This window comes from Ictalurus punctatus, chromosome 29, assembly GCF_001660625.3.
Source record: "Ictalurus punctatus breed USDA103 chromosome 29, Coco_2.0, whole genome shotgun sequence".
Taxonomy (NCBI): Eukaryota; Metazoa; Chordata; class Actinopteri; order Siluriformes; family Ictaluridae; genus Ictalurus; species Ictalurus punctatus.
Window position 1 is genome coordinate 16,392,351 of NC_030444.2, and position 27,145 is coordinate 16,419,495.

Consider the following 27,145-nt stretch of genomic DNA (forward strand, 5'->3'; position numbering starts at 1 on the left):
AACACAGAAAGTTCTCTCTCTCTCTCTCTCTCTCTCTCTCTCTCTCTCTCTCTCCCTCTACCTACCTACTCACCTATATACAATCACCTTTTCCATTGGCTCTAAAATGAAGTCTGATAATCGTGTAATATAATTAGTGTTGTGTTTGATGTGCTCGGTGTTCCAATCTAGATTCAATATTAACTACATTAAATTCATTTCCTTTGGCTGTTGCGCTGAAACAGTGTATCTGATGACATTCATGATATTCAGTAAAATAACACACACACACACACACACACACACACACACACACACACACACACACACACACCCTGAATCAGCCTGTTTTATTCAGTCCTGCAGTTCTGTGTTCTTGTTACATTATTATTATTATTATTATTATTACTATTATTATTATTATTACGCCAGAGAAATAAGGTTTCCAAGGAAGCTCTCTCATTGGTCAGATTATGCTGATTTCCCATAAACCCCGCCCATAGACCCCGCCCCTCGGCGCTCGTGCACTGACAGTTAGCGATGTTCCTGTAATGGAGAGAGAGAGGATTTGCGAGGAATAAAGAGGGGATTTTAAAAGAATTCTCTTTTAATGGACTTATGAACTCTGTGTACGTTCCTTAAAGGTTGGTTAAGTTGATTCTGTTTTAGCTTTTTAAAATGGCTTTAATAAGTAATTTAAAAGACCGTTTTCTGAAAGGAAACTCTTGAGACTCTACACAGAACACTGAGTTCGGTTCAGTTTGGTGAGTGATCTCCTCTAACACATCATCATCATCATCATCATCATCACACATAATCATCATCACAGACATCATCACACATCATCATCATCACCTCATCATCATCATCATCACATCATCATCATCACATCATCATCATCACATCATCATCACACACATCATCACACACATCATCATCATCACATCATCATCATCACACACATCATCATCACACATCATCATCATCACATCATCATCATATGTATTGTACATACATTCATTTATTTGTATTGTACAACACATTTATTATATAAACAAACAACAAAACATAGACACTAAGACAACTAGGCAAAATACTGTAGCATGAAACAAATCATGGAACATTGTAGTCTAAGACAAACGAAAGACAGAGAAACAGTGCAGACAATGGCTATATATACAAGAGTGCTCATTAACAGAAACGTGAATCAGGTGCAGGTGGTCATGTGACATGTAGTGCAGTGCAGTGGCTGATGGGAACTGGAGTCCAGAGTCTCCTGATACATGACACGCACACAGTACCACGTGCAGTAAAATGCTTTTGTACGGTGACAAACATAATTTCTATAAAAGCAGAATTTACTTGCATAGAAGTAGAAAAAGAAAATATATAAATATAAAATATATACTATATAGATGGAAGAAAAAGTTTGGACTCTATGTGGAATAAATAATATAAAGCTGAGGTAATTGCAGTGAAAAAGCTAACAGTATAATACAAATATAAACAGATCGGCTCGGCCGGGTAACAACATCTGGATTTATTTTGCTGTGTGTTTGGAGAAGTTTACAGCATTTACATCTAGAAGGTGATTTTTTTAAATGTAAATTATATTATATATCATTAAAAAATATATTATATTTTTTAAATATAGTTTGTCCCCCCAATCATTTTAATTTATTAAACATATCAGTGTTTAAGAAAAAAAAGTTTTTTGTTCATGTTTATAAAAGCAAGGTTTACAAGGTCAAAAGACAGTGTTTAGTTATTACAGAATTAGGTTATTGTTATAGTGTTGAGTCATTACAGTGTTTAGTTATTTTATTGTGAGAGTGTAAACTCTTCTCCTCCGTCCAGCTAAAAACTCATATGACCCAAACACTCGAGTTTATCAGCATCACCACACTGCCAGCCGGGCCGAGGAAAAGTGTGTGCCAACATGATAAGACCGTGTGTGTGTGTGTGTGTGTGTGTGTGTGTGTGTGTCTGTCTCCAAACTGTTTATGGCCTTCTATTCTATATATACAGAGTGATTTCCTCACACATTTAAACGTCTCTGCAGTTCAGTCCTGTTCCTGTGCTGATGATTACTGAAGGGTTACACATCAAAATCAATATAAAAACATTCATTCATTCATCCTCAGCATAAACATGAACTAACAGAACATGAGCAGGACCAGGAGTAACCTAGGAACTAAACTCTATCAACACTACAAATGACAAACACTTGACAAAGAAACACAGAAAAAACAAAACTTAAATGCAGGTGCTAATGAGGTGCTAGAAGAAACAGGTGATCCTGCTGGATCCTCATGGCCAGACTGTGTAACAGCTTCTTACCCGATGCCATCGGACCCCTATATACTCAGAGACTGGACTGACACGCATGCACACACACACACACACACACACACACACACACACACACACACACACACACACACACACACACACACACACACACGTTCTGAGCAGTGACTCAGCACTGATATTATAGACTCTCTCTCTCTCGCTCATCTAATCTCTGGCGTCTCATTGGCTGAGAGCTCTGACCCAACCGTCTCGTGTTCTGTCAAATTCCATTATGTGTGAGAGAGTGAGAAACAGTATGGGAAACAGGCAGAGAGAGAGAGAGGGAGAGAGAGAGAGAGAGAGAGCGAGAGAGAGAGAGAGAGAGAGAGCATGAGCGCAAGAGAGATCGAGAGATGCAGTGGAATTAAAGATGACGTACAGTATGGAGAGAGGTTTATCCCTGTTCCTTTACTAATCCGCATCTGAGCTGCGAGTCTTGTGTGTTACAGCTTCACTTCACTGCAGTGGAACAGAAACTGAAGCATCAGAATAAAAACATCAGCCTGGATTTCCATCATCATCATCATCACTGAACAGTAAGAACCTCATTAATCACTCTATGATCTGCTAATGATCACTTTTCTCTCCATGTAACAGGTAATAGTTTATGTTTAAATAGTGAACATTGGTGTGTGTCGTAGTAAAGCACTTTAATAATAAATGAATTTTAATGATACTAAATATATATGTTCTGATATAACACAGGAGCTCCAAAACTTAAACATATGAAGCACTGAGATGTTTAGGAAGCAGATAAGATGTTTCTGAAGCAAGTGAGATGTTTAGGAAGCAGGTGAGATGTTTAGGAAGGGTGTGAGATGTTTATGAAGCAGGTGAGATGTTTATGAAGCAGGTGAGATGTTTATGAAGGGTGTGAGATGTTTAGGAAAGGTGTGAGATGTTTAGGAAGGGTGTGAGATGTTTATGAAGCAGGTGAGATGTTTATGAAGCAGGTGAGATGTTTATGCAGCAGGTGAGATGTTTAGGAAGCAGGTGAGATGTTTATGAAGGGTGTGAGATGTTTATGAAGGGTGTGAGATGTTTATGAAGCAGGTGAGATGTTTATGAAGCAGGTGAGATGTTTATGCAGCAGGTGAGATGTTTATGAAGCAGGTGAGATGTTTATGCAGCAGGTGAGATGTTTAGGAAGCAGGTGAGATGTTTATGCAGCAGGTGAGATGTTTATGAAGGGTGTGTCGGGTGTGCAGGAAGTTGAATGTGTTAACGATGGGACAGGAAGTGAAATATAATCTCATCTCTGTGCTTTTACTCTCCACATCACTGAACTGTTTATTGATTATATTTCCACTTCATGTTCACTTTCGTTCCAGCGTGCTGATGGAAACATCATACACATCCAATCTAATGCATGAGTGTGTGTTCCAGTTGCTTTATGATGATGTATTTGTGGCTCAAGCTCTTTTGATGACATCACCTCATTACTTCTCTTTAGAATAGTTTTTCCTCACCAGCGTCTCCTCTGACTTGCTCATTGGGGACAAAATTAAATCTATATCTGGATTTCTGTGAAGCTGCTTTGTGATGACATCCATCGTTAAAACACAACAACTTGTCTTTTGTCAAACGTTTAAAACATCAAGATAGAGTGGTATAATGTGTGAGGTCCAGTTTCATCTCCATCATTACCCCTAAACATGTCGTCATTTATAACTACATCTCGAGGTCAGTTCAGTTCAGTGTGAGTTTTGGTCCATAATGAAGTTTTTAGATTAATGATGAGATGCTGAAGCTCTTCTTCCCCTGAGGACTGACAGCAGGAGAGAGAGAAAAGGAACTCTTATCTCGGCGAATAAAATCAGGACATTGTCTCAGTCACTCTCTCTGATGATGTGGTTCGAATATCTGACTCCATTTCCTCTAATGTCTCAGTGTAATGTAATCATCTCATCCTTCAATTTCACTTCCTGTTACAGAGGCCACACCTCCTATGCTGAGACTGACACAGAGGCCACACCTCCTTCCTTGGGACAGACAGAGGCCACGACTCCTTCGCTGAGACTGACACAGGTACCACACCTACTTCACTGCTTGACAGCATGACTGAATGTTCAGAATCTTAGGAGCAGCAGCATTCAGGTGTTTCTGTAAGAAAACAGCACCACCTGCTGGATAAAAGTTTATTTAGTTTTGATCTTTATCTGTGCCCCTGTGGTTAAGACAATAACATAAACCCTTTGTCTGTTTGTCTGTCTGTCTTTGTGCAGTGTAGAGGCTGAGATCTGCAGTGTGTGTGTGTGTGTGTGTGTGTGTGTGTGTGTGTGTGTGTGTGTGTGTGTGTGTGTGCAGGATGGCGAGTGATGACTCTGAGCTCTGCTCCCGCCCGAGTCCTGTAGTGCATCACATTGATAAACACTTCCTGATGTGCAGCATCTGTCTGGATCACTACCACAAACCCAAAGTGCTGCCGTGTCTCCACACCTTCTGCCAGAGGTACCATAGCTTACACTCAGTGTGTGTGTGTGTGTGTGTGTGTGTGTGTGTGTGTGTGTGTGTGTGTGTGTGTGTGTATGTGTGTGTTATACAGCTCAGAGATTAGCAGGCTTCACACACTCATACAATCAAACAGAACAATCACATGTAATGACTTATTTCTGGAACAGTAATGTGCAACGGAAGGTACAGGGTCAAAGATAAGGAGTGAACCACGAGGAGACGGACTGATCGAGGATAATATAATAATGATTTATTAAGATAATTATTGATTTTTGTATGATTTTTTTTTTTTACATTTTTGAGACTAAAAGTATAAATATCCAAATCAGCAAAAATAAAAATAAAGCTCAATGAGGCACTGTGTATTTCTAAAGCCCTTTGTTAGAAAGTAGAATCAAATAAGAATAATAATTTTTTATTAACTCTTCTGTCCTTAGGTGTCTTCAGAGCTTCGTCCCTGTCCACAGCCTAACTCTGTCGTGTCCTGTCTGCCGCCAGACCTCTGTCCTTCCAGAGAAGGGTGTGGCAGCGTTACAGAGCAACTTCTTCATCACCAACCTGATGGAGCTGCTGAAGAGTCAGGACATCGATCTCGGAGACGAGGACATCAACACTTTGAGCACGGAGCCACAGCTGTCCTGTCCAAACCATGGAGCAAATGTATGATTAACATTAATATAACTGTGATGCTTTAAACTGGGACGAGCAGAGTCCACACGTATCTACAACACTCCATACACGTCCTCAACACGTCCCCATCGCATCCCTATCACATCCCCATCACGTCCTCACCACATCCCATCACATCTTCACCACGTCCCATCACGTCCTCACCACGTCCCAATCATGTCTTCACTGCATCCCCAGCACATCTTCCTCACGTCCCCATCACATCTTCATCACGTCCCCATCACGTCTTCACTGCATCCCCATCACGTCCCCTACAGCAAGTTACGAGTTTCACACTGTTAATATATCTGCTGGGTGAATGCTCAGAGAAATAGGAAGTAGTAAATCATTTCCACATTAAAGTAACTGTGTGTTTATCAGGTGATGGTGTTTTACTGCCCCGTGTGTGAGACAGTCGTGTGTGAGGCATGCAGCAGTGATGAGCACGCCCAACATGTGGCCGCCCCTATCACACAGGTCCTCACACAGCACAGAGCTTCACTGATGCAGCAGCTAAATTCTGTCAGGAGCAGGTCAGGAACTCACACCTTCTGTTTCCTGTTACACTGCACTATCCTTTACTATCTTTATGTCACATGATCTGGGTGGACGTAGTCATGGTGATAAGGTGGACATGAGACATTGGTGGAAATGTGAAATATACCCAAAGTCACTGTTCCAGTAAACAAATTGTTGAAGAGAGAGAGAGAGAGAGAAAGTGTGAGAGAGAGAGAGAGAGAGAGAGAGAGAGAGAGAGAGAGAGAGAGAGAGAGACAGGATCATTCTGTCATGTGTCTATCTTAGACTTCCGGAGATTGACTCGGCACTGCAGAAGCTGTCTGAGATCCTGCAGCAGTTGACCAATCAGAAGAGCTCAGTCGAAGAGAAAATCCACACCACCTTCAGTGAGCTGCAGAAGGTGCTGGATATGCGTAAGAGTGTGCTGCTGATGGAGGTGGAGGTGAACTACACCCTCAAACACAAGGTCAGAGCTGCTTCATCACAGAGGTTGTGTGGATAATTGGGTGTCGTTACCATTCTATAGTGACTCTCATGGAATCTTCTCTGATTAGATGCACTCTGTTGTAGGGCTCTAAATAAAAACTTTAATGACATGAGGAACCCTAAAGGGTTCGAGATTGAGCTTTTTTTTTTTTATGAGTGTAGAACTTCTCAGATCACTGCTGCGTATTTTATTTGGTGTTAGTCATCCAGTGGTTACTGGCTCTTCTTTAAAATGATTCAGGATTGTCATGGTTCCTCCTGCAGGAGAACCGAGAACCTCTGTATCTGCGTAATAGTAAAACAAGGAACAGACTTTGTTGTGTAAAGAACCTGCTGAGTGCCCTTTAAATGTTTACACAGACAGCAGCCATCTTGGATACTCACACAGGGAAATGATCTAATGTGTTTTGCAACTCTGTGTGTGTGTGTCATGATAATATAAAACTGGTATAACTGGTTATGCGCTGGGACACAGAGTGAGTGTGAGTTTGGAAGGTCGGAGTGTATCAGTGTTGTGTTTTGATGGAGGAAGATGGAGACGCAGAGGTTGAGGTGATCACATTTTAACTTTTGTCTATAAACAAATGTCTGTTTGTCTAATGTACTTTGAGTTCAGAATGTTTTTTATATTTAAAAGATTAAAAGATAAAAAGTGTCCCTAACTGTAGCTTTTTGTTTCAGTGTTCTAAGGAGCTGTGTATAAGCAGAGAATAATAGAGCACTGGAAGCAGAACCTTGTGTGATACTGTATTGATACTCTGATTCTGAACTGTGATGTTTCTGGAAATCTGGCTGAAAGACATGTTTATGTTGTGTGTCTTTATTATGCACAGGTGCTTCAGGCACAGTTAGCGGTGTTGCTGCAGGAGCAGGAGGGCATGAGCAGCGGCTGCAGTCTGACTGAACGGGCATTACTCACTGGCTCTGAGGGTGAGGTGCTGCTGGTGGAGAAGCAACTGAGCGAGTGTTTAAGTGACCTGGCGACTCGTGAACTTCCTCTGCGGCCTGAAGAGAACGGTCAACTGAGCTTCACAGCAGAAACCGATGGTCTTTGCAGCTCCATCCGCCGTCTGGGTTCCATCGTCACTGGCAGCGCAGTGGCAGGAGAGACGGTGGCGAGTGGCGAGGGACTGCGGCGCTGCGTGGTGGGCCAACCCACATCCATCACCGTCACCTCTAAGGACAGAGATGGCAGGTTGTGCCAGACAGGGGGCGCTCCTCTCTCAGCTGAGCTGAATGGTGCAGACGGTACGCTGGTGGGAGAAGGTGAAGTTGTAGACCACAAAGATGGCACCTATGACATTCTGTACACGCTGGCACATGAGGGACAATACATGCTTGTACTTCGCCTGCATGGACAGCACATCCGCGGAAGTCCCTTCAGCATCCGTGCCACCAAGCACATGCAGGAGTCCGACACCAACGGTGCCAAGAGATGGCTGAAGTCACCGGGAAGCTCCCACATGAAACAGAGAGCCATCAAGCGACACGGCAGCATGTACAGCTCAGGCAGGGGCAAGGGGAACGGCATCGAGGACGACCTCATCCTCCGAATCGGTACAGAAAAGGGCTATGAAGGAGGGGGAACCTGCTGTGTCATTATAGGACTGACGATGTAATGTAGTGGGATGTGTTTTCGGTTATGATGTAATGTAGTGGGAGGTGTTTTCGGTTATGATGTAATGTAGTGGGAGGTGTGTTCAGTTATGATGTCAGTGCTGAATAATGGCTGTGCGTTTGTTTACTGTAGGGACGAAAGGGAGAAATAAGGGAGAATTTGCCAATCTGCAGGGCGTGGCCGCTTCAGACACTGGAAAAGTTTTAATAGCAGACAGCAACAATCAGTGTGTTCAGGTAAAACTGACATCACTGCAGTTATTATTTAAATCTTTAATCTTTAAAAAGTGCACTAAAGACATTTTTGTCTTTTCCTCATAGATATTTTCTAATGACGGACAGTTTAAGAGTCGTCTCGGTGCACGGGGTCGCTCTCCGGGGCAACTCCAACGGCCCACCGGCATCACCATCCACCCCAACGGTGACATCATCATTGCTGACTATGACACCAAATGGGTCAGCATTTTCTCCAGCGATGGTAAATTTAAGGTGAAGGAAAAAAACTGTTTCATAGATATTAAAACTGCACAACAAGTAAGAGGTGCAGAAATCATAAAGCTGGTTACCATAGTACAGTAATGAGTGTAGAATGAATTTTATCCCAGTTTAGAGTGAATGCTTTTATTGATTTGTGCTGCACAATTTTCTCTTCAATTCATAAACATGCATGTCCTCCTGAAGCAGAGGTGAGTGATGATCTGTGTCTCCCTGTGTCAGAGTAAGATCGGCTCCGGGAAGCTGATGGGTCCCAAAGGCGTGTCTGTGGACAGAAACGGGAACATCATCGTAGTGGATAATAAATCCTGCAGCATCTTCGTCTTTCAGCCGAACGGCAAACTCATCCGCAAGTTCGGCACTCGTGGAAATGGAGACAAACAGTTTGCAGGTGTTCATTGTCTTTTCATTTCTTCCTCACATTTTCTCTTTCACATGTGCTAAGACCTTAAAACGTATTTAATCCACTGTGTAGCAGAGGGAGTATGTGTTTTTCCGTAATGCACTGTGAATATCGCTCATATTTTACAGTCAAAAAGTCATTGAAAATAAAAACACACAACTCTTAAATTATATCAGTTCTTTTACTATGCTTTCTTACTTAATCTGTCTGTCTCTCCCTCTGTGTTGTGTCTTATGCTTTAGGTCCCCACTTTGCAGCAGTGAATCAGAATAATGAGATTATTGTCACTGATTTCCACAATCACTCAGTAAAGGTGTGTGATCACAGTAAGGAGAGTAAAATTAGATGAGTTATATTTATTCCATATGTAAATGTAGAATGTAATGAAGGTCCATGTGTCATGTTTGAGGTGTTTAATGCGGAGGGAGAGTTCCAGTTGAAGTTCGGCTGTAGCGGTGAGGGAAATGGTCAGTTTAACGCCCCCACAGGAGTCGCTGTGGATTTAAAAGGAAACATCATCGTAGCCGATTGGGGAAACAGCCGGATACAGGTAACACACTTGGCTAAGCACATACCGATAATATCTATTCACACTAACCTTGTAGCCTTCAAATTCAGCTGTGTGTGTGTGTGTGTGTGTGTGTGTGTGTGTGTGTGTGTGTGTGTGTGTGTGTAGGTGTTTGACAGCAGCGGCTCGTTCCTGTCATTCATTAACACTTCAGCAGATCCACTGTTTGGCCCTCAGGGTCTCACCATCACCTCAGACTCTCACATCCTCGTAGCTGATTCAGGAAACCACTGCTTTAAAGTTTACCGCTACCTCCAGTGATACTCCTCAACCCTCCATCCACTCATCCCTCCATTCCATAATACCATCATCCTGTCACCATGCCATCCCTCTATTTTCATTATTCTGATCGTGACCCGATAGCACTGTTGCCTTTCCACAGTTTTCAGGATTATTAACCACCTGAACTGCACAGAGGGAGAAATCAAATGGGCTAAATGTAAATACTGAAGTTAAAAAACAAAACAAAAAAAAATCTATTATACATTTATTAATGAATTTCTTGATTTTTTTTTAAATTTATTTTAAGATTTGGTTGGATTTATACTAGGACAATTCAGGACTAGGACAATCTCAGCTGCACATACAGAGTGTTAGAGTCTCTGTGTCCAGTAGATGTCGCTATTCTCTGAGTTTTCACAGCTCTGTGCTCAGTAACAAATTAATTCACGTGCTCCTGCTGTACATTAATTTCTCTGATTATTAAATTATTTTAAATCTTCTTGCTGCTTTGTCATTTTTCTACTTTGTCCTTATGAAGATTTTGTTTTTTGTTGCATATTTGAGTTTACTTCTCGTCATGCTGAATTTTCAATTCAGTGTAAAAAGTGATTACTGTATTATTGATGAGCCATTACCATATGAGCTAAATTTATTTTGATAATCCATTTCACTTTATAGGAAAAATTAGGATCTTTATAGTTCATTGTTAAGTATATAGTATATTGTTCTCTATATTTAACTGCCTTTTAAATAAACTGGAATGTCAGGGTTGATGTTGAAGGAAAACAGAACATTTGGTCATAGCTCTCATCAGTGATTTAGTAAACTGGGTGTGTTGGCCCCCCCGGGGACGTGGGGGCCCTTCGGGAGAGTGTATGCGTGTTGGGGCACCTGGGGGCCTCTGTTACAGGTACACATACACACACACACACACATCTCACTGTTACAGGTACACGTACACATACACACACACATCTCACTGTTACAGGTACACACACACACACACACACACACACACACACACACCACAGTTACAGGTGGGTACACGCACACGCACACAGACAAACCACTAAGGGACAGAATCCCCACTTCTGTGTTGGACTTTTGTAATCATAAATCACTTCATGAGGATGCAGTCCTAAAGCAGCCAAAAGGCAGAAGTGAACCCACACTTTCTGGAACCCTGAGAATAACTCTAACTCTAACCACTACACCGCAGATGGCTAGAACAGTACCTGGGTGTGAGTGTGTGTTTTTTGGACTTCATGAAACACTTCACAATGCAACAATTCAGTGCACACTGCCCTCTGGTGGCTGAACAACAATAGTTCAAATCAATTCAGCGTGTGCTTTATTGCAGTGGTTTTCAAAATGGGGGCCGCGGCCCCCTTGGTGGCCGCCAAGGGGCGCCCGGGGGCCTCAACAATTTGGTGTGAAAAATAAGTTCTCACTCAGACAACCACACACACACACACAATCAATTCCTAAAGTAATGTAATGTAAAGATGTAAGATGTAATTATTAATAAAAAATGGATATATATTCAGAAGTCTGTATTTTTAATGTATTTAAAGACATCTTGCAAAGGGAGGGGCCTCGATCAAATGTTAATTCCATTTGGGGGCCTTGCCCTGGAAAAGTGTGGGAACCACTGCTTTATTGGCATGACAAAATATTTTGTATTGCTAAGGCAGTATGCAACAGCAGGCCAAGAGAAGTAGGACTTGAACAAAAAAATAGAAAAATATATATTTTTAAATTGTGATGAAAAAATAAACGAAAAAACAGATGCTAAGATAAATATGTAACTAAATTAATAACTAGATGCAACATCATATACATTAATGATGGTCCTACACAAGCTCTCAACCAAAAAGTAGATTTTAAATGCAGTTGGTCTCATCTTCAATATATTGCACAAAGTAAATAATATACCAAAATGATTAAGAAAAATACTTACTTTCTCCAATCACCTGCTCTCACCACTAACACTCCTCCCACTACACACTGGTCAGTAGGAAAAGTGATTGAGCTGATCTTACAGTTTATGATTAACATGCATTTAATCTTATGTTATTGTTGTTGTTGTTAGTATTATTCTACAGTAATATTTTGTGTTAGCTATGTTTATTGTATAACTACGATACTGTCACGTTCTCGTGCGTTTCCGGTTTTGACCAGGAGAGGGGGTCGTGCGTTGCTGGCGCGAGCTACAGGGTTGCCAGATGCGTGTGTAAGTGGTCCACAGTGTTTGCGTTTTAACAGCAGCACTCAAGCTTTGTAAAGTGCCATTTGTGTGCATGAATAAATCGAGCCATGAAACCTTAAGGCGTGAGCGATGCAAATCGGGCAGGAGACATAGATCTAGTAACCACACGCTGATACCATCGGGGTAATTGAAAATAAATTATCTTTATAAGAGGTAAACAGGGTGTCGTTTGTGTGGATTTGGTTTCATTATGTATATATATATATATATATATATATATATATATATATATATATATATATATATATATATAGATAGATAGATAGATAGATAGATAGATACATAGATACGTAGATAGATAGATAGATTTTATAACGTGTGTAATAGTAGGAGATTATTACTGCTTCAGTAAAATGTGCTGTTTGACATATGACATAGATCAGTAGATAGGTTTTCCTCTTTCAAATCTGGCAACGCGGGGAGCTGTTCTGTTCTTCCGGTTTCACGGCTGATCCGACTTCACCGAGCGGAAGTGCACGAGCGTTGATGTGGAAATTCACCACAGTGTGAGTTGTAAATGCGACCGGGCGCGCGCGGGGAAACAGCGGAGTGATCTTACTCAGGTACCGGGAGCAGGTGAGACACGACGGCGCGCGCGCACAGGCTCAGGCGCTTTAGCGTTGCAGCTAATGCTAAGATACTTGACTTGGCCAGTTATCCCGGAAATTTTTTTTGGAAAACTTTGTGACAGGATGTGACATTTTAATGTTCCCTTCTAACAGGGAGTTTTATTTATCATTGAGGAGTGATTATGAAACTGTAAAGTGTTTCGAGCAGACAGACTTTTATTTTAAATATAGAGTAAAAATAAAGAGCAGGGTGTGTGTCAGGATACAGGGAGTGGACGTGTTAGCATTTAGCTCACTGATACAGAGTAGAGAACTTTAACCGGAAGTTAAACTGTAACGTTAGAAAGTAGCGAGAGAAGTGGAGCTAATATTTATTAAGGAACTATACTTTAACCCCAACACTAACCCCAACACTCCTCTGTCTGTAGGCTGGTGTTTTATCTCATATTCAGAACAGGAAGTTAGCGTGCAGGCTTTTCGCTGAACTCTTCAAACAAGTGGTTATGAATGATTCATGCTCTGGTATAGGGCATAAGTGTAGAACTGTAATTGTCAGATGTAAATTTTAAAGGGAAATATAAATAAAATGGTGTAATGACTGTTTTTTTTTTCCTCTATGAGTATGTAGCTGGGGGGAGGGGGGATGTTGCTACCTGCTGTACAGGTGTGAGGTTCCTTCTGAATTATTACCATAATATTTCTTTCTTCCTTTTTTAAAAAAACCCAGAACACAGAGGTATATTGTTCATGTGAAAGCTGACGTCACAGAGACGGATACCTGTCACAGCGTACACACTTCCTGCAGAGATATGGGAATAGTACATATTTTCTGTTAAAGTTTTAGAGACTAAAAAAAGACAGTAAGGTTGTAAAGCATTTTTCTTTAGATGTTCCCCAACAGCCTTCCTAACGAACAGTGCAGTTCACTTTCCCATGCTACACTTTCTGATCTTTACCAGTTATTAAGTAAACTGAATTTAAAAATTCTGAAATGTTTAAAACGTCCTCAAAAAGGTCAGGATTTTTTCATAAACACAGGGACCTTTACATACAACACAGCTATTTAATATCTTTCATGGTTTTGGGATTAGGGAGATGTTTTTCTGTCTGTTTGCCTTTAAATTCTGTAAAAAACATTTTGTACTGTTCTAATCTGATGAAGTGGTGATGAAATTCTCGAGGTTCTCTGGTAGTGCAGGTTTTACACGATGTCACTACTCCAAGTTCGGTTTTTGTGATTTAAGCTGCCAGAGGAGTGAGTGGTCAGTAATACAGTCTTTAGATGATTATAGTGCTCATGTGGAGAGTTAAAATGGATATATCTGTTTCTTATCACTGAGAAACATTTCCTTGTGTTTTATAAAGTAGTAAATGGGCCTGCACAGTGTTTATTGCTGGGGTTTAACAGTAAACCGAGGGGTTGATTCTGTCTCTTGGCTTCCTCCTGTTTGCAGAAGTAAGGGGCCAGCATGATGTAATGCACTGTGGAAGAAGTTTGTGACTTTGTGTTGAGCACTGCCTCAGGCTCGGGTGGTGTGATAACATTCTTGGCTTGTCTCGCTTTCACTGGTGATCTGAATGGATTTATTCAGTTGTCCTATAACCTGAGACCACAGTGGCACAGTTATGAAGCCATAAAAGAAGTGCATGAGCAAAGATCAGCAGTAAAACGGTGAGAATGACAACAGCTGCTCACTCTGTCTGCGTTTGCTTGCAGGAATGTCTGAGGCTAGTCTCAAATCACAGAGGAACCTGTCATGCTCTCAGGAGGAGGTTCAGAGTGATACGGACAAGTCTGTGAGCCAATCAGAGAGCATCACTGATGACATGCACATGACTGAGATCCATATTAATGACAGTAGCAGTGCTGAAATCCTCAGCCATGAGCGTAATGATGAGGATGGTGATGATGTTGATGAAGGCCATCAGGATGCAGTAATGCAGAACCACAGCAGTAATGACCGAGTTCATACAGTCACTGAGAAGATCTCTGACCCCAGAACAGCTAATCCTGAAACTTCACAGAATGTAAAGGTGATATTATCGACTGCCGCGGTGTCTTCTGCTCTTTTCTGCTCTAAGCTTCTATCCTTTCAGACATCAGGTTCAAATCTATTTTCATTCATCAATCACTGCTGAAACTTTTTCCTGAAAACCAGCAACTTTTTACAAAATTTATAGACTCACACACACCCTACAGCCTCCACAAGAGTCCACTTTAGTTGTATACTATTTCATTCCAAACAATTGCAAATGTTCAAAATCTAAAATAATTTGATTGGAATCATGTAGCACTGCTACAGCTGGTAGATTAGCTCTGTGCCGTATTTCTTTGCTTTGGTGTGGGTGGTGGTGGTGTGTGTACACTACACAATATCCAATTCGATTTTCTCATGTCAGAAACTTGTTGTGACCATCGAAGCTCAGTGGAATATGTTATACAAAGTCACATGATTCGCAAGTGAAAAAACCATTTGATTATCTTCCTGGTTTTTGTTTCTGTATTGAATTAGATTCCTCTTTTGCATTATTTTGTCTATGTGACTTTTAGCTTTGTCTGGAGCTTTTACCTGCTGTGTGAATTCACTAATGAACTCCACTTCTGCACATAATGTTTCTCTGTGTGACCTCAGGAAGCAAAAACAACACAAACCACTGGTCATCCATAAGATCAAAACGACTGACAGGTGAAGTGACTAACGTTAATTATCTCATTACTGTGGCACCTGTCAGGAGGTGGGATTTAATAGGCAGCAGGGGAACAGTAATTTCTGGAAGTTGATGTGTTGGATGCAGGAAAAATGGGCAAGCATGAGGATCTGAGTGACTCTGACAAGGGAGAAATTGTGACGGTTAGACGTCTGGTTCAGAGCTTCTCCAGAACAGCAGGTGTTGTGGGGTGTTCCCGGTTTGCAGGGGTTACTAAGTACCAAAAGTGGTCCAAGGAAGGACAACTGGTGACCCAGCGACAGGGTCACGGGCTCCCAAAGCTCACTGATGCGCGTGGGGAGTGAAGGCTAGCACGTCTGGTCCGATCTCACAGAAGATCTACTACAGCACAAACTGCTGAAAAAGTTCATGCTGGTTCTGATAGAAAGGAGTCAGAACACAGAGCATCACAGCTTGCTGCGTAGCTGCAGACCGGTCAGTGTCCATGCTGACCCCCTGTATGCCACTGAAATCTCCTACAGTGAGCACGTGAACATCAGAACTGGACCATGATGCAGTGGAAGAAGGTGGCCTGGTCTGATGAATCGTGTTTTCTTTTACGTCATGTAAAAGAGGCCGGGGGTGTCTGTGTGTGTCGCTTACCTGGGAAGTGATGGCATCAGGGTGCACTATGGGAAGAAGGCAAGCTGGCGGAGCCAGTGTGATTTTCTGGGAAATGTTCTGCTGGGAAAACTTGGATCCTAGCATCCATGTGGTTGTTACTTTGACACATACCACCTATCTAAACACTGCTGCGGACCGAGTACAAACCTTCATCTCAGTGGTGTTCCATAATGGCCCTAATACACTCTGAAACATTGCAGATTGTTCAGGAACAGTTTGAGGAACACGACAAAGAGTCCAAGGTGTTGCCTCGGCCTCCATATTCTCCAGGTCTCAATCTGATTGAGCATCTGTGGGATGTTCTGGACAAACAAGTCCGATCCATGGAGGCTCCACCTTACAATTTACAGGACTTAAAGGATCTGCTGCTAATGTCTTGGTGTCAGATACCACAGCACACCTTCAGGGGTCTTGTGGAGTCCATGCCTCGATGGCTCAGATGTGTTCTGGTGGCACGAGGGGGACCTACACTATATTGGGTTGGTGGTTTTAATGTTTTGGCTAATCGGTGTATGTACTATAGGAGGAAAATGATTCAGGATTGATTGGAACCTTGCTGAACAGGAAACAGGATTTTTTTTGTTTGTTAATTTTGAGTGGAAGTTTGTGAATGATAGATGAATATCATCCAATTTATCCTCTTTGTTGAGCTAGTGAACTCATGTTGGTGACTAACAGGAAGAGTAGTTGAGTTTATCTGTATTTTTCAGGTCTTCTACTTTTTATGTATCTTTTTTACTATTCTGGTGTGGGTTTTAGCTAGCATGCTAACATTATCTGGTATGTGCCAAACCTTTTGACTACACTATACATTTACCTAGCTAGAGTTAGCTGGTTAGCTGTCTAACAGCTCCAGAGATGCACAGAGCCTCAGAACCCTTTTCTCTTTATAAAAAGTTTGATTGTAGCTGTTCTTGTATATTGTACCCATGTGACTGTCAATATAGCAGTAATAATTCTAATATGAATGAATATGAAGGTTAATAGACTCGTGGGCTAAATGTACTTTTATATTATATTGGTGCAGAATGATGTAACTTTTCTTCATCCTGAGTGATGAAATAAAACAGGAGTTGGGTTCTGAATGCTGTCTGTTGTGTAAGTGTGTATTAATTCTTTGTCATACTCCAGCTGTATTGTACAGCAACACAATTGTCCTGTGAATTTAGTGCTGCTAGTACAAACAGTTGATAAAGGAGACAAAGACTTCGTGTGTTTCTGCTCGGTCGATCACATCGCTGCTGTCTGTGTCTCTTAGCAACCGATCTCCAGCGTATTCACACGGAATCATCCGTCCACAGCAGATCACCTGGTTTTTATCTTTTATATTAAACTTGCACACTGACCCTGTGATGCTGTACAGTAACACCAGGATTTGAGTCTACATAGCTTTATTATTGGGACCACATCCTCACTACTCCGTTATTCTCAGAGAGGTTACAGACGTCCACTGGCCATGAAGGCATCAGGTGGCTTTAAAATATTTACATGATTGGTTACTGGATGGGTTACTTTTTCACAAAGCTGGGTGTCAGAAGTTTTTTTAAGAGGCTTATATACAATAGCTGTTGTGATGTGAGATGATGATAATGATGATGATGATGAGCGTACAACCCAGTAATTGTGGTTAGTTTTGGAGCCCACTTTAGATAGATACTGGAGCAGTAAACGTTTAACTTATTTGATCGGGGAAACTGCAGGAGTATTTAAAAAAAATATATATACTTCCTCCTAATCTGTGGAGAAAGAAAATAGGCTGCTTTTGTTTTATAATGCTTTTAGGGATGGTTTATTCATTCCAGTACATTTAATATAATATTTTACCGTCAATCAAGGCCTCCAGTTCAAACACATTCTTCAATGTATTGTTGCATGACTAGCAGGAATCTGCTAGAGTCTTGAGGACAGGAGGCAGGTATTCCCTCTCTGAAGGGCCTACCATCTCACCACTTGCCCCCACCTGTCCGTGGTGACCCGACATACTTCAAAGTTAATCTGTTGCAAGGACAGCGCAGTCCTCACTGTGTTATTTGCCGGTACCCACCCAGGCATCGTAGGAATACATCCCCGTGAATACACCATACCTTATGTTTTATATCAGTCTTTGCTGGATCAGGGACAGCACACTGCCTGAATCCACCAAGGCCTGATGTATGCCCCCTTGTGTACTAACTGGCACTCGGTATGGAGATCCAGAGCACCTGACTCGCACAGTGTGTGTGATCCTGGCATGCCGCTTCTGCTTCCAGAATCTGTGTCTGGCACCCCTGAACGTGTTGGTGGAGGAAAGGCCGACCTTGAAGGCAGGACTGCAGAAACCTGGCACCAGCAGTCGCTTGCATTGCATTACTGGCGTAGGTGGGGTTTCGGATGCTTGTTGTGTTCCTGGGCTCATTTGATCCTGTTCTAGTTGGATGGCCTTGGTCAGAGAGTCTGGTTGGTGGCGCTGGACCCACTCCATCGTTCTGGCTGGCAGTTGGGAGATAATTTGTTCCACTGCCACCCTCTTGAGGACCTTTTTAACATGCCAGGGTCAAGGAGTCCCAGGGCACAGGTAAAGGGCAGTAATGAAAGGAAACATGAGGAACCTTAATATTCATTAATTTTGTTAGTTATGACAAAAATCTTATGATACTTGAGGATATTACTACGGTACACGATGCATGTCACGATATGCAAAATAAAGAAAAACCGTTAAATACGTTATGGTGACACTTTTCTTTAATGCCTACGAAGAAAAAGAAGATAAAGATTTTAAAAACTGCCAAATCAATGGCATCAATTCAGTACCATTTAATTTGTGATTTTAAAAAACGTAATACATGCATCACCATACTAACAATATCTCAGAAAAGTGCATCCCATAACCATTTATCATGATATCGATGTTGTATCGATATATCGCCCAGGCCTAATAGACGTGTTGCGTTTAGCGCTTACCTGACATTGATTGTACAGCAGTAAATTTTGTGTGCGTGTGTGCGCACACACAGGTGGTCATGGCAGACGAGGTGTGCAGGAGTCCAGCTGCCGAGCTGGCAGTCAGCAGTAACGGAGCCTCGGGTGGAGACGAGTTCCAGCGTGTGAGAAAAATCAAACACTTTAACCATCAACTTGTGTCTCTGTGATGTGATTGTGGTTATTTTATGGACCCTACCATTAAAAGGAAAAGTGGGACATGTCCTTTTTGCTTTGCAGGACGTGTCACATGGTCTGTCCTCTGGACCAATCACATCGCACATACACAGTGCACCAGACCATGGCATGATGAGCGAGGGCATGGTTGCAGTGGGACCATACACAGGTACAGGTCATCATTTATCTGTACGTTACCAAAATACATGCTTTTGATTTCTGAGTTTATTCTCACTGTTAGTAAACATAAATGTCCAAAATAATCAAATGCAGTTATTTTCCTTGAAAGAGTTTTTTTCATGAAATGTTGATGAGTTTGTGTTCCTCCACATGGAAACCAAGGGTTTCACTCTTCACCTCCTTCATAAAACTCTGTTCTAAAGCAAGGACATTTGAATGTGAAAAGCAGGACAGTGTTGTTCCTCTAATGGTGTGTGTGTGTGTGTGTGTGTGTGTGTGTGTGTGTGTGTGTGTGTGTGTGAGTGATCTTTATTCATTTGCTTTCCTCTTTCATCAGAATCACTCTCATACAGTGTGCGTGTGAGAGAGAATAATTATTGCCAAACTGCAGCAACCTGTTTGCTCTCTCCAGCACAATCTCTCTCACACACAGTTTTACACACAGAATTATTGTTATTATTATTACACTATAAATAAACATGTTAAATGTTTATAAAGTTAGAGATATTTTATCATATAATTTGTTAGATTGATGAATGATGTCATTGTTCAGCTCATAAGCTCCTTTCAGCAGATTTCCTTAGAGAACGTTTGGGTTTTCATTCGCTAATCTTCTGTAAAAACACCTGTACTGCCACAAAACAAGTTCCCTATTCTTCACTATAATGGGCGCACGGGTGGTTCCAGTTGATTTGCGTCCTCAGGCATACTTCCAATTTAATAAATATTTATTACATAAATTAGAAAAAAAAATAAAGCTGTAGAAATTTAAAATCTAATTTACTTAAAGGCCATCAAGATTGTTGCTCATCTCCATGTTAGGTCTCGCCCACCCTAATCCTTAACCCCCCTCTTCACCTATAGAGAGCACAGACATAACCCCCCCCCCTCCACACACACACACACACACACACACACACACACACACACACACACACACACACACACACGCTGATGTGAAGAGATTGGATTCGGTGCATATGACCACCACACATGCGTTATGTGTTTATGCATGGTGTGGGTGTGTGTGAGGGTGAGGGAGGGCTGTGTGTGTGGTGAGGGCTGTGTGTGTGGTGAGGGCTGTGTGTGTGTGTGTGGTGAGGGCTGTGTGTGTGTGTGTGGTGAGGGCTGTGTGTGTGGTGAGGGCTGTGTGTGTGGTGAGGGCTGTGTGTGTGGTGAGGGCTGTGTGTGTGGTGAGGGCTGTGTGTGTGGTGAGGGCTGTGTGAGTGGTGAGGGCTGTGTGAGTGGTGAGGGCTGTGTGAGTGGTGAGGGCTGTGTGAGTGGTGAGGGCTGTGTGAGTGGTGAGGGCTGTGTGAGTGGTGAGGGCTGTGTGAGTGAGGTGTGGGTGTGAGGGGTGAGATGTGAGTGAATGTGGGGTGTGAGGGGGGCGACTGTGAGGTGAGTGTGAGGGGTTTGTGAGCTGAGGGGTGTGTGTGAGTGAGGGCTGTGTGAGTGTGTGGCGGTGTATTTAGTGACAGGATGATGATGATACAGAATTGAGGTCGCTCTACTTCTGGTCTTCACTCTGATGCTGAATGTTTACAGGACAGAAGCGTCAGCCTTCATCCTCCTCGTCTCCTTCATCTCCCACCGTGTTTCCCAGTCCTGTGGCGGCTAGCCGTCTGTCTCGCTCTGGCAGTGATAGTCAGTTGGAAAGAGAGACAGGTATCACAGCATTGCAGTGTGTCGAATCCTCTTCTGCTGTAACGCTGACTCTGCTTCTGACTCTTCACTCCATGAAGCTCTAAGATCATGTACCGACCCGCACCGGCTTCGATTCGCGCCGCGACCTGCGCCGGCTTCGATTCGCGCCCCGTCGTGACATTTTCTAAGTTGGCAGTATGCTGAGAACGCTGTTTTTTTACGAGTCAGCTGGAATCACCTGTGTGCCCACAGACTGTTTGCACTTGAAAACCAAACAGTTTTAATGATATTTGGTTAAAAGTTTGGAGAACTAGAAAACAGGAAAATAAAAATAGCTAATTAATTAATGAATTAGTTGTTAGTTTGGAGACAAAAGGATTTGAGTTTGTGTTAAATCTATAATTTAATAAATCATGATTTTACTAACATAATTTCTCACGCATGAGTAAGTCATGAAGAACAAATCTAAGAACAAAACTGAAACCAAACATTGATATTTCCATTTAAAAAACTAATGCCACTGATGACCAAGTCATTACTCATGTAATGTTGTGCCTTGTGTGTGGATTAATACAGGATCTTTTCTGCAGAAGTTTTCTTCTTTTCAGCTTTCAGCTTCTCTGCTCTTCTCTGCGTAATCTGTGGCTGTTGATGCATGTTTCTCTGACCTCAGGAATGCAGTCAGCTTGTTAAATAGTCTTGTTGCTTGCACATTTCTTTTCCAGGACGCTGTTAGTCCTCTCACTGGGTCTCTCCTCTTTTGGGTTTCTGAACTTTCTGGAACCTTCAGTGCGTTTTTTACTGTTTCAGCTTCACCGTTTCATGGTGCTCTGGGAAACATGCAGATTTTGTGACAGGTATTTACACAGTGGTTAATTTTATTGTCTGTTCAGGTATGTTACATCGGCCGAGATTAGTTTGAGCTGTATAACATCATAAATGAAGAACATATAAGAATATAATATAAGAAGCCTGTAGACATGTGGATGATTATATGTACTGTTACATCTACGGTGAAGTCCAGAGCAGAGCACACAAACCTCCATCAGAGTGATGTTTATTTATACCAACAGAGGAAATATCCTTTTGCTGCATGGGTGTGGCCTTTATTAGATTAGATTATAATATATAATTAAACCCCTGTGAACACCTCAGAGAGTGTTTAGAGTGAGGTGGTAGACAGAGCTCTCCACGGTTCTCCAATGCTGCAGTAAGGTTCCACAGACATGTAGAACCTGAGACTCTGATGCTGTTCTGAGTCTCTTGGTCATGTAAACACCTCACTAACACACACCATGTTGGGATTTAAAGAGTCAGTAACCATTATAAATGTCTCTGATTGTGTGCTGTTTCCATCAGGCTCTGTGAAAGAACAGTCTAGCAGCAGTGCTGTGGTCCTCGCTGATGACCTGAAAAACCCGGCGATGGAAAAACTTGAGTTGGTCAGGAAGTGGAGCATTAACACGTACAAAGTGAGTGATTCAGTGAGCGAGTCAGTGATTCGGTGATTCTATGAGCGGGTCAGTGAGTCAGTGATTCACAGAGCGAGTCAGTGATTGAAGGTAGCACTTGACCATGTTTATTTTTCTCTTCCCCACAGTGCACTAAACAGATCCTGTCGGAGAAGCTGGGTCGTGGTTCACGCACTGTGGATCTGGAGCTGGAGGCTCGTATTGATGTGCTGCGTGATAACAAGCGTAAATATGAGCAGGTGGTGAAGCTGGCACAGACACTGGCCAATCAGCTCACGCAGGTGATGCAGACGCAGCGTCAACTGGGCGACGCCTTCGCTGACCTTAGCCTCAAAACACCTGAGCTGCATGTGAGCCAAATATGTCTTCATCTCAGTTAAATACACTCATTTATGCAAATTAGACACACACACACACACACACACACACACGCACACACGCACACACGCACATGCCTCTTCACATGAAGAAGGAGGTTGTTATTACTCTGAAGTGAGGTTTCATGTTCATTAGTGGAGCAGTTTCACATCTGGATTTGGGGGGGCCAAACAGAATATTTTGGTATGTTCTGATGAGTAACCATGCATGTTTGTTTTCTTTTTTTATTTTTTATTATTATTATTTATTTTATTTTTTTTTATAAATCTTCTTGGTTTAGGAGGAGTTTGGCTACAATGCTGAGACTCAGAAGCTCCTGTCTAAGAATGGTGAGACTCTATTAGGAGCCATCAACTTCTTCATAGCCAGCGTCAACACTCTGGTGGACAAAACCATCGAGGACACCATGGTCAACATCAAACAGTATGAAGCAGCTAGGTACGACTTCTTCAGTTTACCTTGCTTTATAATTAGTTCAGAATAAGTGCATCATCACTTCTTCACTGCCTGAGGAAAGACTGCAGGTTTTGGGACGTGGAGCATGAAAACACCTAAATCCTCCATGATTCTCAGACACCATGCTGTGAAAAGAGTGTAAAACTCAGCAAATTCTTCTGTAAGCACACTGAAGCGGATCTGTGTCACTTTCTCTCTGCTGCAGGGTCGAATATGATGCGTATCGTACGGATCTGGAGGAGCTGAATCTCGGCCCGCGCGACGCCGCCACACTGCCCAAGATCGAGCAGTCTCAGATCCAATTCCAGATCCACCGCGAAAAATATGAGAAGATGCGCAATGATGTCTCCATTAAACTCCAATTTCTGGAGGAGAATAAGGTGATCACTAGTGCAAAGAAAACGTTTTACGATAGTTCTATTCCCTAAAATTGATTCTGCACTGAATTACACAGGTGTGTAACTGAAAAGGAGTGCATTTAATGAATGGAAAGATGTTTTGAGCGTGAGGTAGTGAGTGTATTCCAGTCTCTCATTATTAACACTATTTAATAACATGGTTTTGGGCGTAGTTCGTGTGGTTCTGCGTTGGGATGTGCTGTGTGTTTAACATAAATGAATAACTGTAATGTTCTGCAGGTGAAGGTTCTCCACAATCAGCTGATCCTCTTCCACAACGCCATCGCTGCGTATTTTGCTGGAAACCAACAGCACCTGGAGCAGACCCTGCGACAGTTCCACATCAAACTGAAAATGCCTGGTGCAGACACGCCCTCCTGGTTAGAGGAACACTGAGTCTTAAAGTAAACCCCCCTCAAAGGTCCTGCAAGTGTTTTGTTCCAGAGAGGAAGCAGGAAGTTCATACACTCCTCAAATACTAAAAATCTCAGAAATACCCCGTCGTCTTGCCATTTTTCTGTTTGTTGTTTTTTTCCACTCAAGGACACTAAATTGTTCAGAAATTTAAAGTTGTGTTTGGAGGGAAAAAGAAAACCTAAGAACAAATGATTTCTCTTTCAGTTCCTCAGTTAGATTTTGAAGCGAGTGTTTATCTGGGAGAAGAGTTTTGTTCTTGTGTGGGTGAAAATCAGACGTGCACTTTAATAACATCCTAAAACAGTTACGACAAATCAGATCTTTTTATAAAAATAGAAAATATTTTATTGAATGTAAACCACAGGGTCTAAAAAATAAGTCCAGGTCTGTCCAAAGTCTTTTTCCTGCTCTGGTTCTTCTGCATTTCGTATAAACCCGAGTGATTTCTCTTCATCATTTCCACTGGAAAAAATCCAGTTTCCAGAGTGGCCAGGTCCTGGACCAGTGAGTCAGGTGTTTTGTCTATTTTGGAAAAGTAGTAGTTTGATGTGTGTCCTGTTTTTATTAAGTAGTGCAGAGGGCAAATCTTACTGTGTGGATTTAAAACCCTTTATATTTAATATTAATGAGTTAAAATGAATTTTTTCAGAAACTTTCACTTTGAACTCAACTTCAGTACTGTGCCTTTTCTCTCTCCAGCAAACAGTTAAAAAAAAAACAACAACAAAAAAAAAACAACAACAAAAAAAAAACAACACAGAGGTGGACCACACACGCAGCAGTATATGTGTATATTAATAATGTTTAACTAAAAGGAGCTACAGTAACTTTTTCACTCTTTACTTTATTATAACTTTATATATATATATATATATATAACACTCGTGCTCTTTAGCTGAATTCCAGATTATAAACTGTTTCAGAGCTGTTTTGTATTTGATTTAACAAATTCTCTGAGGTGGAAGCTGGGAAGATGAGTTCCTCCTGCGTCTGAAACACGTTGGGGATTTTTCTGACTTCTTTTTAATGTGCTGCAACGTAAATGCTTTGGATTTTTGTTTCACACCTGCTTGCTGATATCTGTAATAATGAATCTGCAACCACAATCCCAAAAAAGTTGGGATGATGTGTAAAATGTAAATAAAAACAGTGCAATGATTTGCAAATCTCATAAACCCATATGTTATTCACAATAAAACATATCAAATGTTTAAACTGAGGAAATGGGCTGTTCTAAAGGGGGGAAAAAAAAGAAATTTGGAATTTGATGGCCACAACATGTCTCAAAGTTGGGACAGGGCCATGTTTACCACTGTGTAGCATCCCCTCTTCTTTTAACAACAGTCCGTATACATCTGGGAACTAAGGAGACCAGTTGCTAAAACCTGTATATACCTTTCAGCATTTATGTCGCCTTTCCAGATGTGAAAGCTGCCCATTCCATAGCCACTAATCCACCCCTTACCATCAGAGATGCAGAAAAAGCCGGATGGTCCCTCTCCTCTTTAGTCCTCCTTTAGAGGATGCAGTGGCCATGGTTTCCAAAAAGAATTTAAATTCGTCTGACCACAGAACAGTTTTCCTCATCACCTCAGTCCATTTTAAATGAGCTTTGGCCCAGAGAAGACGGCGGTGTTTCTGGATCATGTTCACATATGGCTTCTTCTTTACATGATAGAGCTTTAACCAGCGTTTGTGGATGGCACGGCGAGCTGTGATAATGATATTATTGATTCATAGATAATGAGTTCTGGAGGTGTTTCTGAGCCCATGCAGTGATTTCCATTACAGAATCATGTGTTTTTAATACAGTGGCTCATGAGGGCCGGAAGATCACGGGCATGCAATATTGATTTTCACCCTTGTCCCTTACGCACAGAGATTTCTCCAGATTCTCTAAATCTTTTGATGATGTTATGAACTGTAGATGATGAGATATTCAGTCTTCGCAATTTTACATTGAGGAACATTTTTCTGAAGTTGTTCCACAATTTGTAGATGCAGTTTTTTGCAGATTGGTGAACCTCTATCCCATCTTTACTTCTGAAAGATTCTGCCTCTCTAAGATAATCTTTTTATACCCAATCATGTTACTGACCTGTTCCCAATTAACCTTCAGCTGTTTCTTTTTACTAACACTTACTTTTCCAGCCTTTTGTTGCCCTGTCCAAACTTTTTTGAGATGTGTTGCAGCCATCAAATTCAAAATTACCTTATTTTTTCCTTAAAACGGTAAATTTCCTCAGTTTAAACATTTTAAATGTTTTCTGTGTTCTCTTGTGAATAACATACGGGTTTATGAGATTTGCAAATCATTGCATTCTGTTTTTATTAAATTTCCCAACTTTTTTGAAATTTGGGTCGTACATTTTTTCCACATTTTGTTTGCGTAGGTCAAGGCTCAGAAACTGAACATGAAATATTTTCATTGGAATCCTCTACAGTCAAGGCCAAAAGTCTGAGTTAACAAGAACTGATTTTATTTTGCCATTTTAAAAGAATGCAAAAAATACAAGTTCACTTAAGTGATGATTGATAACTGATTAAAAAGTGAAAGTCAAGCTTACACCAACAGCATAAATATATCAATTTATGTTTTATTATGTTTTATTTCTAACCCACATCTCATACAGACTAGGTGCTGAAACTGACTGTTATTACAGGGTTTTTAACTTTTGGGTTTACTTGAGTAAACAATGTTTTTCCAATGGACTTTTAGTCTCGACTGTAAACGCTGCTGAATTTTTCTACATTTATTATTCAGTTAAATTTCTGTACCGGCAGCACAGAGGCACATTGATAAGGTGACTCTGACCCTAAATCTGATCCGTGTGTGAGGTCTGTATCTCTCTCTATATATATATATATATACACACGTGTGTGTATGTATATATATGTATGAATGTGTGTGTGTGTGTGTGTGTGTGTGTGTGTGCGTGTGTGTGTGTATATATATATATATATATATATATATATATTCCTGTATTTTATATATTTTTTGGATAAATACATATTTCGGTGTGGGCATTTTTGAGCGATGATGGAAATTTAAACAGCAAAAACAGTTCTCTAAAAGCTGTGGAAGACTTTGCGAGGAAAAGAATTAAAACTTTTTCATTTGTAAATGTGA

General features: G+C 41.4%; 2 protein-coding genes across 12 annotated transcripts; both read left to right on the plus strand.

The window, feature by feature from the left end:
* The first annotated feature begins 518 nt into the window (after positions 1 to 518).
* Positions 519 to 10,053, plus strand: trim2a (tripartite motif containing 2a). 5 transcript variants are annotated; one of them, XM_053677427.1, is made up of 14 exons: positions 519 to 623; positions 2,781 to 2,867; positions 4,266 to 4,359; positions 4,557 to 4,782; positions 5,223 to 5,445; positions 5,836 to 5,987; positions 6,259 to 6,439; positions 7,293 to 8,016; positions 8,210 to 8,313; positions 8,398 to 8,565; positions 8,794 to 8,962; positions 9,217 to 9,287; positions 9,384 to 9,524; positions 9,651 to 10,053. In XM_053677427.1, the coding sequence occupies exons 4-14, from the start codon at positions 4,640 to 4,642 to the stop codon at positions 9,801 to 9,803; spliced, it is 2,229 nt and encodes a 742-aa protein (XP_053533402.1). In that variant the 5' UTR covers positions 519 to 623; positions 2,781 to 2,867; positions 4,266 to 4,359; positions 4,557 to 4,639; the 3' UTR covers positions 9,804 to 10,053. The 5 variants fall into 5 exon arrangements, with proteins under 5 accessions (XP_053533402.1, XP_053533403.1, XP_053533400.1 ...); XM_053677428.1 differs by lacking the exon at positions 519 to 623 and adding an exon at positions 626 to 743; XM_053677425.1 differs by lacking the exon at positions 519 to 623 and having other exon boundaries at positions 2,496 to 2,867.
* A 2,404-nt stretch (positions 10,054 to 12,457) lies between these two features.
* arfip1 (ADP-ribosylation factor interacting protein 1 (arfaptin 1)) lies at positions 12,458 to 27,140 on the plus strand. Of its 7 annotated transcripts, none has more exons than XM_017461419.3 (10): positions 12,458 to 12,609; positions 14,320 to 14,636; positions 18,929 to 19,018; positions 19,134 to 19,239; positions 20,796 to 20,915; positions 22,254 to 22,366; positions 22,495 to 22,716; positions 23,025 to 23,182; positions 23,406 to 23,580; positions 23,839 to 27,140. In XM_017461419.3, the coding sequence occupies exons 2-10, from the start codon at positions 14,322 to 14,324 to the stop codon at positions 23,992 to 23,994; spliced, it is 1,455 nt and encodes a 484-aa protein (XP_017316908.1). In that variant the 5' UTR covers positions 12,458 to 12,609; positions 14,320 to 14,321; the 3' UTR covers positions 23,995 to 27,140. The 7 variants fall into 7 exon arrangements, with proteins under 7 accessions (XP_017316908.1, XP_017316909.1, XP_017316910.1 ...); XM_017461420.3 differs by having other exon boundaries at positions 14,320 to 14,630; XM_017461421.3 differs by lacking the exon at positions 20,796 to 20,915.
* Positions 27,141 to 27,145: the final 5 nt, after the last annotated feature.

Coding starts and splice junctions, on each gene's coding strand:
- arfip1 (XM_017461419.3), top strand. CDS start 14,322: ATGTCTGAGGCTAGTCTCAAATCACAGAGGAACCTGTCATGCTCTCAG. Junction 19,019..19,133: donor GTGGAGACGAGTTCCAGCGT/GTGAGAAAAATC, acceptor TTTGCTTTGCAG/GACGTGTCACATGGTCTGTC. Junction 23,183..23,405: donor AAACAGTATGAAGCAGCTAG/GTACGACTTCTT, acceptor TCTCTGCTGCAG/GGTCGAATATGATGCGTATC.
- trim2a (XM_053677427.1), top strand. CDS start 4,640: ATGGCGAGTGATGACTCTGAGCTCTGCTCCCGCCCGAGTCCTGTAGTG. Junction 5,988..6,258: donor CTAAATTCTGTCAGGAGCAG/GTCAGGAACTCA, acceptor TGTCTATCTTAG/ACTTCCGGAGATTGACTCGG. Junction 8,566..8,793: donor CCAGCGATGGTAAATTTAAG/GTGAAGGAAAAA, acceptor TCCCTGTGTCAG/AGTAAGATCGGCTCCGGGAA.